This window comes from Rhinopithecus roxellana, chromosome 10 (genome assembly GCF_007565055.1).
Source record: "Rhinopithecus roxellana isolate Shanxi Qingling chromosome 10, ASM756505v1, whole genome shotgun sequence".
Classification (NCBI taxonomy): domain Eukaryota; kingdom Metazoa; phylum Chordata; class Mammalia; order Primates; family Cercopithecidae; genus Rhinopithecus; species Rhinopithecus roxellana.
This window is the reverse complement of record NC_044558.1, coordinates 95393226-95404110: the sequence shown is the minus strand read 5'-3', so window position 1 is coordinate 95404110 and position 10885 is coordinate 95393226. Positions and strand designations below refer to the sequence as shown.

The following is a 10885-nucleotide window of genomic DNA, read 5'->3' as shown; positions in this document are numbered from 1 at the left end:
TTAGGTCGGGAGTTCGAGACCATCCTGGCTAAGACGATGAAACCCCGTCTCTACTAAAAATACAAAAATTAGCCGGGTGAGGGGGTAGCTCCTGCAATCCCAGCTACTTGGAAGGCTGAGGCGAGAGGATCGATTGAGCCTGGGAGGTCGAGGCTGCCGTGAGTTGAACTCGCGCCACTGCACTCCAGCCTGGGTGTCAGAGTGAGACTCTGACTCAAACAAACAAAAAAAAACATTAACAGTGTCATACGGGATCAGACTAGTGTGTTTTCCCGCCCTAAATGTGTTTTGTGGTGGGGAAGTCTGGCTACCTTCAAACATCAGAGATGTATGTTGAATACCCCTAATTTCTCACTCATGACTTGTTGTGACTTTGATATCAAGCTATTAAAACCACTTCAGATTATCTTCTCCATGCACTTTCACAGTTTTTGGGGGGGGTCAAATACATTTATCTAAATCAACTTGTAAAATATATTAGTATGGAAATTGGTTTGCCACAGTAGCTCCATGTAACACTGTAAACATATAGAAGGACGAATTTCGGTCAGTTTTATCATTTCACATACTACAAATTTATTGAGCCCTTTCTATGTGTCTGGCATTTTGCCAAGGGTATACTGTATAAAAGTAATGTAGCATTAGTCTATAAGATACTGCTCTTTCTGAATTTCTCCAGTCCTCTGAATGCTGAACTAGTCTTGTGATTTGTTTTTATTGTTAGAGGGAAAGAATATAAGCATCACCTTTCTTTTTCTCCATAGTATTTGGGAAAGCAGTTCAAGCTCTATCACGAATTAGTGACGAGCTCTGGCTAGACCCATCTAAAAAAGGTGTAAGTAAGAAAGTTAATAGATCATGTATTAAGGCAAGAGGAGATGTTTAAAGATCCCAGTCCAGATTGAATGTTAACTGGGAAATCCAGAAATTGTAATTATCCCTTTAACTGTTTATCTTTATTTTACATATCCCAATATACTTAGAGCATAGTAAAGTTGAAAATATGCGGATAAGGTTGATTGATTTAAACTGGAAGTCACAAACTGGTAGTCAAGAGACTACGGTCTGCAGGAATGTTTGTTGGCCTGTACTGTTTTTGTTTTTGTTTTTTTTAATTTGAAATAATTTCCAACATGTAAAAATTGAGGCCAGGTGCAGTGGCTCACGCCTGTAATCTCAGCACTTTGGGAGGTCGAGGTGGGTGGATCACCTGAGGTCAGGAGTTCGAGACTAGCCTAGCCCACATGGTGAAACACCGTCTCTACTAAAAATATAAAATTAGCCTGGCATGGTGGTGGGGACCTGTAATCCCAGATACTCGGGAGGCTGAGGTGGGAGAATTGCTTGAACCCAGCAGATGGAGGTTGCAGTGAGTGAACCGACATGGTGCCACTGCACTCCAGCCTGGGCAACAGAGTGAGACTGTGTCCCCTCCCCCCCAAAAAAATGAGAGTCCAATTTTTCCTGCTTCTCATGAAAATTCAGAAGACCTGACAGTTTTGGGACTGCATTCATTCCCAAATGAAAGTAGTTGGCTGAAACTGAATAATGGTTTCCTCCCTTAGACAAGGTATGAGACCACCAGTATGCTGTAACTCCCTTATGTATTGCCTTCTGCCATTTCACACATTAAGGTTAAGGCCCATGACTGGGTGTGGTAGTTCACAAATGTAATTCCAGCACTTTGGGAGGCTGAGATGGGAGGATCACTTGAGCCCAGGAGTTCGAGACCAGCCTGAGCAACAAAGCAAGACCTTACCTGTCTCTACAAAAAAGTTTTAAAAATTAGTCCGGTGAGGTGTTGTGTACCTGTAGTCCCAGCTACTTGGGAGGCTGAGAGGAGGGAGGATTGGTTGAGGCCAGGTGTTTGGAGGCTGCAATGAACTGCAGTGGTACCACTGCACTCCAGCCTGGCCAACAGGCTATTTTTTTTTTTTTTTTTTGAAAAAAAAGTAAAAAAATTAAAAGAAAGTTAAGGCCCCTGTAGGCATTTACTATTTTGTTTTCAACATGCAAACTTTTAGATTTAACACATATATGTATTCAATATAGCAGATATACATATATGTATACACCTATATATACATATGTAGATATATATATACGTATGTTACACCTATATATGTATATATAGGTGTGTAATGAAGAGACTTGTCCTGAATGCCATTTAAACTATCAAGTATATAATATAGGGTATGTTCTGTGTATATATAAGTGTACATGTGTGTATATATATGCAAATTCAATACAGACTGTATAGGGCAGTCCATAATTAACATCCCACGTTCTTATTTGAACACATTTAACTGTGATGTGATGGCTTCCCAAAGTGCTTGGATTACAGGTTCATGGGAGCCACCATGCCCAACCTCTCCTAAATAGTTTTTATCTTATTTTTCTAGCTTGCTCTAAGATGTGTGAATTCTTCTCGGTCAGCATACGGATGTGTCCTGTTCTCTCCTGTGTTTTTTCAACATTATCAATGGTCAGATTTAGTGAAAATGAGTGAAAATGAACTTGACACAACACTGAATTTAAAATGCAAATTAGGAATGAAGGTAAATATAAGTGGCCCTGATTTTCTCTTATTTTGTAGAAATATTCATTATATAGGACATAATCTGTATTCTATACTTAATAGTTTAAATGGCATTCAGGACAAATCTGTTCATTATTACTATTATTTTTGAGACAGAGTCTCACTTTTTTACCTAGGCTGGAGTGCAGTCTTGCAATCTTGGCTCGCTGCAACCTCCTCCTCCCAGTTTCAAGTGATTCTCGTGCCTCAGCCTCCCAAGTAGCTGGGATTATAGGCTTGCGCCACCATGCCACGCTAATTTTTGTATTTTTAATAGAGATGAGGGTTTTGCCATGTTGGCTAGGCTGGTCTTGAACTCCTGACCTCAAGTAATCTGCCCACCTCGGCCTCCCAAAGTGCTGGGATTACAGGCGTGAGCCACCACACCTGGCCAAGTCTGTTCATTTATGAATGCATATACTTTTGTTTTTAAAATGAATCAACGGTGTTAAGTATGTGCTTAATATGTATATTTCTGTTACAGTCAATTTTGCCCATCTTTAGATGTCTGAATTCCCTTGAAAGAAATATAGAGAAGTGCAAAATATTCACCAGATCTGACAAATGCAAAGTAGTTATTCAATTCTTCTACAGACATGGTAGGTATAATTAAAAGTGGTTTAAAATACTGTGTTTTTTTCTCAATAGTTTTCATGTTTAGAACATTGATATTTCATGGCAAGACTTCTCATTACATTATTGCTTAGAGTGTGTGTAGTTAAGTGGTAGGGCAGTTTGAAGTATTATCCTTTTTTTTTTTTTTTTTTTGAGATGAGGTCTTGCTCAGTCGCTAAGGCTGGAGTGCAGTGCTGCCACCTTAGCTCACTGCAACCTCCACTTCATGGGTTCAAGCAGTTCTCCCGCCTCAGCCTCCCAAGTAGCTGGGATTACAGGCACCTGCCATCATGCCCAGCTAATTTTTGTATTTTTAGTAGAGACGGGGTTTCACCATGTTGGCCAGGGTGATCTCGAACTCCTGGCCTCAGGTGATCTGCCCGCCTGCCTCAGCCTCCCAGAGTGCTGGGATTACAGGCATGAGCCACTGCACCTGGCCTGAAGTATTATCTTCCCTGTCACTGTAGAAGTATTGTAAGATGATTGATACTTCTTTTTTTGACTTGTCAGTGGCACAAGTTTGCCTGCATACAGCCTAATTTTTTCAAATATCTATATGAATTCAAACGGTTGTTCTAAAATTTACTAGCTGCTTGATTTTATGTATATATATATATAGATATATATATATATATTTTTTAAATTTTGAAATGGAGTTTCGCTCCTGTTGCCCAGGCTAGAGTGCAATGGCAAGATCTTGGCTCACTGCAACCTCCATCTCCCAGGTTCAAGCAATTCTCCTGCCTCAGCATCCTGAGTAGCTAGGATGACAGGCATGCTCTACCACATCTGGCTAATCTAATTTTGTATTTTTAGTAGAGACGAGGTTTTTTTTGTTTGTTTGTTTGCTTTTTGAGACGGAGTCTCGCTCTGTCGCCCAGGCTGGAGTGCAGTGGCCGGATCTCAGCTCACTGCAAGCTCTGCCTCCTGGGTTTACACCATTCTCCTGCCTCAGCCTCCCAAGTAGCTGGTACTACAGGCGCCCGCCACCACGCCCGGCTAGTTTTTTGTATTTTTTAGTAGAGACAGGGTTTCACTGTGTTAGCCAGGATGGTCTCGATCTCCTGACCTCGTGATCCGCCTGTCTCGGCCTCCCAGAGTGCTGGGATTACAGGCGTGAGCCACCGCGCCCGGCCAGAGACGAGGTTTTACCTTGTTGGTAAGGCTGATCTCAAACTCCTGACCTCAGCTGATCCACCCACCTCGACCTCCCAAAGTGCCGGGATTACAGGTGTAAGCCACTGCTCCTGGCCATATTTCTTAATTTAATCTTACATTTATTATAATATATTTTTATTTCACCATTTATTTATAGTCTTTAAATTGTTTCCTATAAAATAGTAATAATTTAACATTATTTTTTCCTTCTTTGAACTTCAGTTCATTTAATAGCAGAATGATTCAAAGAGCATGATTAAAAGCATAGCAAACCTTGACATCACAAAGATGTGGGTGTAAATTCTTCTCCACTTCTTATTAGCTTTGGGACAGTGCATCAGCTCTCTGAATCTTCATTCCTTACTGTGAAGTGGAGATGATCTTGCCTAAACACAAGTTACAGAGTGATTGAGAGGATGAAGTGAGATCACATATGTAAAGTACATACCGCAGTACCTGCCCCAGGGGGAGTACTTGATAGTGACCGCTGTTACTATAATTATCCTCTTCCCTTATCTCCAACTAGATTTTAGACAACCAAGTATTCAGTTTCTGGAAGTATCTCTCAAGTAGCTTGAATCATGTCCAATAAGTATTTGTGATTGGTTAATTATTTAATAGTTTTTGTAGGGTAGTTATATGATACTATGCTTTAGGTTACAAGTAACACAAATAAAAACAGACTGTCCAACTCAAACTAGCTTAAAAAATAAAGAGAAGTATTGGCTCATGTAAACAAGAAATTCAAAATTAGGTCACAGGCATTTTTTGTTTTTGTTTTTGTTCTTAATTTTTGTAGAGTCAGGGTCTCATCATGTTGCCCAGGCTGGTCTCAAACTCCTGGGCTCAAGCAATTCTCCTGCCTTGGCCTCCCAGAGTGCTGGAATTATAGGCATGAGCCATGGCCATGGTTTGATCCAGGGTGAGGCTTCTTTTCTTTTCTTTTTTTTTTTTTTTAAACAAAGTCTCACTCTGTCACCCAGGATGGAGCAGGATGAAGTGCAGTGGCATGATCTTGGCTCACTGCAGCCTTGACTTCCCAGACTCAGGTGATCCTCCTACTTCAGCCTCCTGAGTAGCTGGGATCACAAGAGTGTGCCACCATGCCTGGCTAATTTTTTTATTTTTATTTTTATTTTTTGAGATGGAGTCTCGCTCTGTCGCCTAGGCTGGAGTGCAGTGGCGCCATCTGGGCTCACTGCAAGCTCTGCCTCCTGGGTTCATGCCATTCTCCTGCCTCAGCCTCCCGAGTAGCTGGTACTACAGGCGACCGCCACCATGCCCGGCTAATTTTTTGTTTGTATTTTTAGTAGAGATGGGGTTTCACCGTGTTAGCCAGGATGGTCTCGATCTCCTGACCTCGTGATCTGCCCGCCTCGGCCTTCCAAAGTGCTGGAATTACAGGCCTAAGTCACCATGCCCAGCCCTAATTTTTTATATTGTTCGTAGAGACAGGGTTTCACCATGTTGCCCAGGCTGGTCTTGAACTCCTGGGCTCAAGCGGTCTGCTTGCCTCAGCCTCCCAAGTTCTGGGATTACAGGAGTGAGCAAGTGCACCCACCACACCTGGCTAATTTTTTTTTTCACACCTGGTTAATTTTTTAAAAAAATGTTAGTAGATACAAGGTCTCACTATGTTTCTGAAGCTGGTCTCAAACTCCTGAGCCAGGCAGTCCTCCTGCCTCAGCCTCCTAATGTTGGAATTACCGGTGTGAGCCACCATGCCCAGCCTGGGAAGGCAGTCTAAGAGGAAGGAACAGTGTGAAAAAATACAGGTTGAGGGTATCTAGTGTGTGCTTATAAGAAAAAGGGAAGAAAGCAAGAAGCAAGAATGGAGCATTGGGGATGACAAAGAAAAGACACTTCTCAGCTTGTACATCCTCAGCAATACCAATATTCACTTGATTCAAATATTTGTTATACAGGTATAAACAAACATACATGCATAGGTTATTTCTAAAGAGCACCTAAGAAACTGGTAGCAGTAGTTGCTTCTGTGGAGGTTCTGGGGTGGCAGGAGTCAGGGATGGAGGTTGACTCACTTTCACTGTTCTTTTATATCTTTTGCATTTTGTCCTATGTGCATCTATTACCTAGTCCACCAAAAGTAACTTGAAAATATTTTTTTTTTTTTTTTTTTAAACGGAGTCTCGCTCTGTCGCCCGGGCTGGAGTGCAGTGGCTGGATCTCAGCTCACTGCAAGCTCCGCCTCCTGGGTTCACGCCATTCTCCTGCCTCCGCCTTCCGAGTAGCTGGGACTACAGGTGCCTGCCACCTCGCCCGGCTAGTTTTTTGTATTTTTTTTAGTAGAGACGGGGTTTCACCGTGTTAGCCAGGATGGTCTCGATCTCCTGACCTCGTGATCTGCCCACCTCGGCCTCCCAAAGTACTGGGATTACAGGCTTGAGCCACCGCGCCCGGCCGAAAATATTTTTTAAATAGGTAAAATATGTCATCTTTTGAGCTTTGTGTCTTGCCAAAACAGCAGTCACAGCGATCCCTTTAAAATAGGTCATATTATGTCAGTTCGGTGCTCAGAACTCTCCAGTAGCTCCCCATTTTACCCAGGGTAAAAGTCAAAGATCTCAGAATGGCCTATAAGGTCCTCCATGATTCAGAAGCCCTGGCATGTTTCCTCCTAAGAGTGTATGCCCTGCTGCCTTGCCTATTGTTTTAGTCATTTATTTTCTTGCTATCTATCTCCCCTCTGTAAAATGTTAGCCCTGTGAAGACAGATTTTTGTCTGATTTGTTCTCTGCTAGTTCCAGCTCCTAAAATAGTTCCTTATATGGTAGATCACAAAAAAAAAAAAAAAAAAATTGTCGCAAATTATCTGCAGCCCCTCCCTTCAATACCTGGAGTATGTTTCCTCGTTTTGAATTTCAGCCGGCCTTAGATTTGCTTTGATACCAGTAGAATGCACTGTAAGTGATATGTTTGAGTTCCAAGCTGAGTCCTGTCAGCTTCCACTGTTGCCCTAAGAACCTTTCCACCAGCATTAGAACAAGCATGGAATAGCTTTTTGGAGGATGAAAGAACAGGTGACAGGCCTTAGCCATTTCAGTTGTCCCGGTTGAGGCCCCAGACATGAAAGTGAGGCCATCCTAGCTACCCCATAGGGATACTGTGAGGATCAGAGAGAATGTATGTAATATGTATGCGACAGTTCCTGGCATATAGGTTCATTTTCATTATTGCTACCTCTCCTCTTCCTTTAAAAGGAAAATAATTCAGCCTGGGCAACATGGAGAAACCCTGTCTCTACCAAAAATACAAAAATTAGCTGGGTGTGGTAGAGTGTGCCTGTAGTCCCAGCCACTAGGGAGGCTGAGATGGGAGGATCACTTGAGCCTGGGAGTTGGAGGTTGCGCTGAGTTGAGATCACACCACAACAGTCGAGACCCTGGCCAAAAAAAAAAAAAAAGAGAGAAAGGAGGAAGGAAGGGAGGGAGGGAGGGAAAAGAAGGGAAGGAAAAGAAAAAAGAATAGAATTAACAAACCAGATGTTGAAATCTGTCAAAAGTCCTTTTCAGAAATACCAGTCCTGGATGGAAGGTACTAAAAGAGAGTAATAGAAATATTATCTGTAGTCTGTAGTGATCTGCAATCACTATTTTACACACAATTTAAGAAACCACCTGCCGGGTGCGGTGTCTCAAGCCTGTAATCCCAGCACTTTCGGAGGCCGAGACGGGCGGATCACGAGGTCAGGAGATCAAGACCATCCTGGCTAACACGGTGAAACCCCGTCTCTACTGAAAAAAATACAAAAAACTAGCCAGGCGAGGTGGCGGGCGCCTGTAGTCCCAGCTACTCGGGAGGCTGAGGCAAGAGAATGGCATGAACCCGGGAGGCAGAGCTTGCAGTGAGCTGAGATCCAGCCACTGCACTCCAGCCTGGGCAATAGAGCGAGACTCCGTCTCAAAAAAAAAAAAAAAAAAAAAAGAAACTACCTGTATTTTGGAGATTTCTCAAAAAACTAAAAATAGAACTACCATACAGTACAGCAATCCCACTACTGAGTATCCAAAGGAAAAATAAATAAATATGTCAAAGAAATACCTACATCCCTGTGTTTATTGCAGCACCATTTATAATAGCAAAGCTATGGAATCAACCTAAGTGTCTATTAGTGGACTAATGGATAAAGAAAATGTAGTATATATACACAGTGGAATACTATTTGGCCACAAAAATAATGAAATCTTGCCATTTGCAGCAACGTGGATGGAACTAGAGGTCATTATGTTAAGTGAAATGAGCCAGGCATAGAAAGACAAGTATTGCATGTTCTCACAATGTGGACCCTAAAAAAGTTGTTCTCATGGAGGTAGAGAGTAGAATGGTAGATACCAGAGGCTGGGAATGGTGTGTGGGCGAGTATGAAGAGAGATTGGTTAGTGGGTACAAACATACAGTCAGGTAGAAGTATTGAGTTCTAATGTTGGGTAGCAGAGAAGGGTGACTATAAGTTAGCATCAGTGTACTCTGTGTTTCAACCTAGCTAGAAGAGAGGACTTAAAATGTTCTTAACACATAGAAATGGTAAATATTTGAGGTGGTACACACCCCAAATATCCTGGCTTGATAATTACACAGTCTATGCATGTAACCAAATATCTGTCACATGTACCCCATACATTTTTTCTTTTTTCTTTTTTTTTATTTTGAGACAGAGTCTCGCTATGTTGCCAGACTGGAGTGCAGTGGTGCAATCTCGGCTCACTGCAACCTCCGCCTCCTGGGTTCAAGTGATTCTCCTGCCTCAGCCTCCTGAGTAGCTGGGATTACAGGCGTGTGCCACCACGCTTGGCTAGTTTTTTGTATTTTAGTAGAGATGGCATTTCACCATGTTGACCAGGATGGTCTCTATCTCCTGACCTCATGATCCACCCACCTCAGCCTCCCAAAGTGCTGGGATTACATGCGTGAGCCACCACGCCTGGCCCTTTATTTTTGTTTTGTTTTTCTTTTTGAGACAGAGCCGCACTCTGTCACCCAGGCTGGAGTGTACAGTGGCATGATCTTGCCCCACGGCAACCTCCGCCTCCCAGGTGCAAGCGATTCTTGTGCCTCAGCCTCCCAGGTAGCTGGGATTGCAGGCGTGCACCACCATGCCTGACTGATTTTTGTATTTTTAGTAGAGACAGGGTTATGCCATGTTGACCAGGCTGGTTTTGAACTCCTGGCCTCAATTGATCTACCCGCCTTGGCCTCCCAAAGTGCTGGGATTACAGGCATGAACCACCGTGCCTGGCCACATGTACCCCATAAATATTTTAAAATACCGTGTATCAAAAATATACTAACAACAACAAAAAAAATGAAGGAGGAGGAGGAAACTGCCTGTATTTCAAAGGAATTTGGGAACTCTCCTGCCTGATTGGTCAGAAGGTATGACATATTGCTAGGTGTCCACTAGGGAGCGATAAACACATTTAATTAAGGAATAGTGCTTCTCCAAGGTATATGCACTTGCCAGATAGTAGATGTTACTTTATTACTTTAATTCGGCTGTGAAACTTAAAGACTTCTTTAATTTGTTAATTTTGTACTTAAAGTTATTAAGAGGTGGCTTTATTCTTTTTAAGGTATTAAAAGAACTCATAATATATGTTTTCAAGAAAGTCAGCCTTTGCAAGTTATTTTTGACAAGAATGTTTGTACTAATACACTAATGATTCAACCAAGGTAATGAGTTCTCTGTTGTCATTTTTTTTTCCCCCAAATACAGTATGATCATGGAGTGAAGAATCAATGCCCTAGAGCTTTTCAGTCAGTAAAATTTTTTTTTTTTTTTTTTTGGATACAGAGTCTTGCTCTGTCGCCCAGGCTGCAGTGCAGTGGTGTGATCTCATCTCATTGCAAGCTCTACCTCCCAGGTTCACACCAATCTCCTGCCTCAGCCTCCTGAGTAGCTGGGACTACAGGCGCCCGCCACTGTGCCCAGCTAATTTTTTTGTATTTTTAGTAGAGACGGGGTTTCACCATGTTAGCCAGGATGGTCTTGATCTCCTGACCTCGTGATCCACCTGCCTCAGCCCCTCAAAGTGCTGGGATTACAGGCGTGATCCCACCACCACGCCTGGCCAGAACATTTTTTTTTTTAAGCTAAAGTTTGACTTGGAGAAATCACCATACAGGGACAAGAGGAAACTTTGATAAAGATAATAGTGGATAATAACTAATGGTAGCAATAATAATTTAGCGACCCAAGAAAGTTCTAAAAACACCCCATCAGTGGCTTTCTGTATCAAGTTGCATTTATATGGTTCCTTTCTGAATCTTAGAACACAGAACTTGAGGAAATTTTAACATTTTTTATGTGAAATGATTTTGGCCCTAAATATTAACAGTTTTTTCCCCTAGATAGTGAGGCATATTTGTCTTGAAATTTGAAAATTGAAACTTTTTATTTGAAAGTGCATCCAGTTTTCAGTTCAGCTGTAGCATTAAACATTAACATTACGTTGTGAGCCAACATATATTTTATCCATATTGTTTTTAAATTATTATTATTATTACTGAGACAAA

At 42.0% G+C, this 10885-nt stretch overlaps 1 protein-coding gene across 12 annotated transcripts in view; it reads left to right on the top strand.

Annotated features, from left to right (window-relative positions):
* RAD9B (RAD9 checkpoint clamp component B) overlaps positions 1-10885 on the top strand; it is a 38065-nt gene that overhangs the window by 830 nt on the left and 26350 nt on the right. For 5 of the 12 annotated variants that reach the window (XM_010379156.2, XM_010379139.2, XM_010379147.2 and 2 more), the window contains exons 2-5: positions 765-835; positions 2403-2558; positions 3063-3177; positions 9943-10042. The exons of 1 other annotated variant lie outside the window; for it this stretch is intronic. In XM_010379156.2, the coding sequence (XP_010377458.1) occupies positions 2502-2558; positions 3063-3177; positions 9943-10042 (272 nt within the window). In that variant the 5' untranslated portion in view covers positions 765-835; positions 2403-2501. Of the gene's footprint in view, positions 1-764; positions 836-2402; positions 2559-3062; positions 3178-8570; positions 8728-9942; positions 10043-10885 lie in introns of all 12 variants that reach the window. 6 more of the 12 variants (XM_010379166.2, XM_030939681.1, XM_030939679.1 and 3 more) reach the window with 3 other exon arrangements.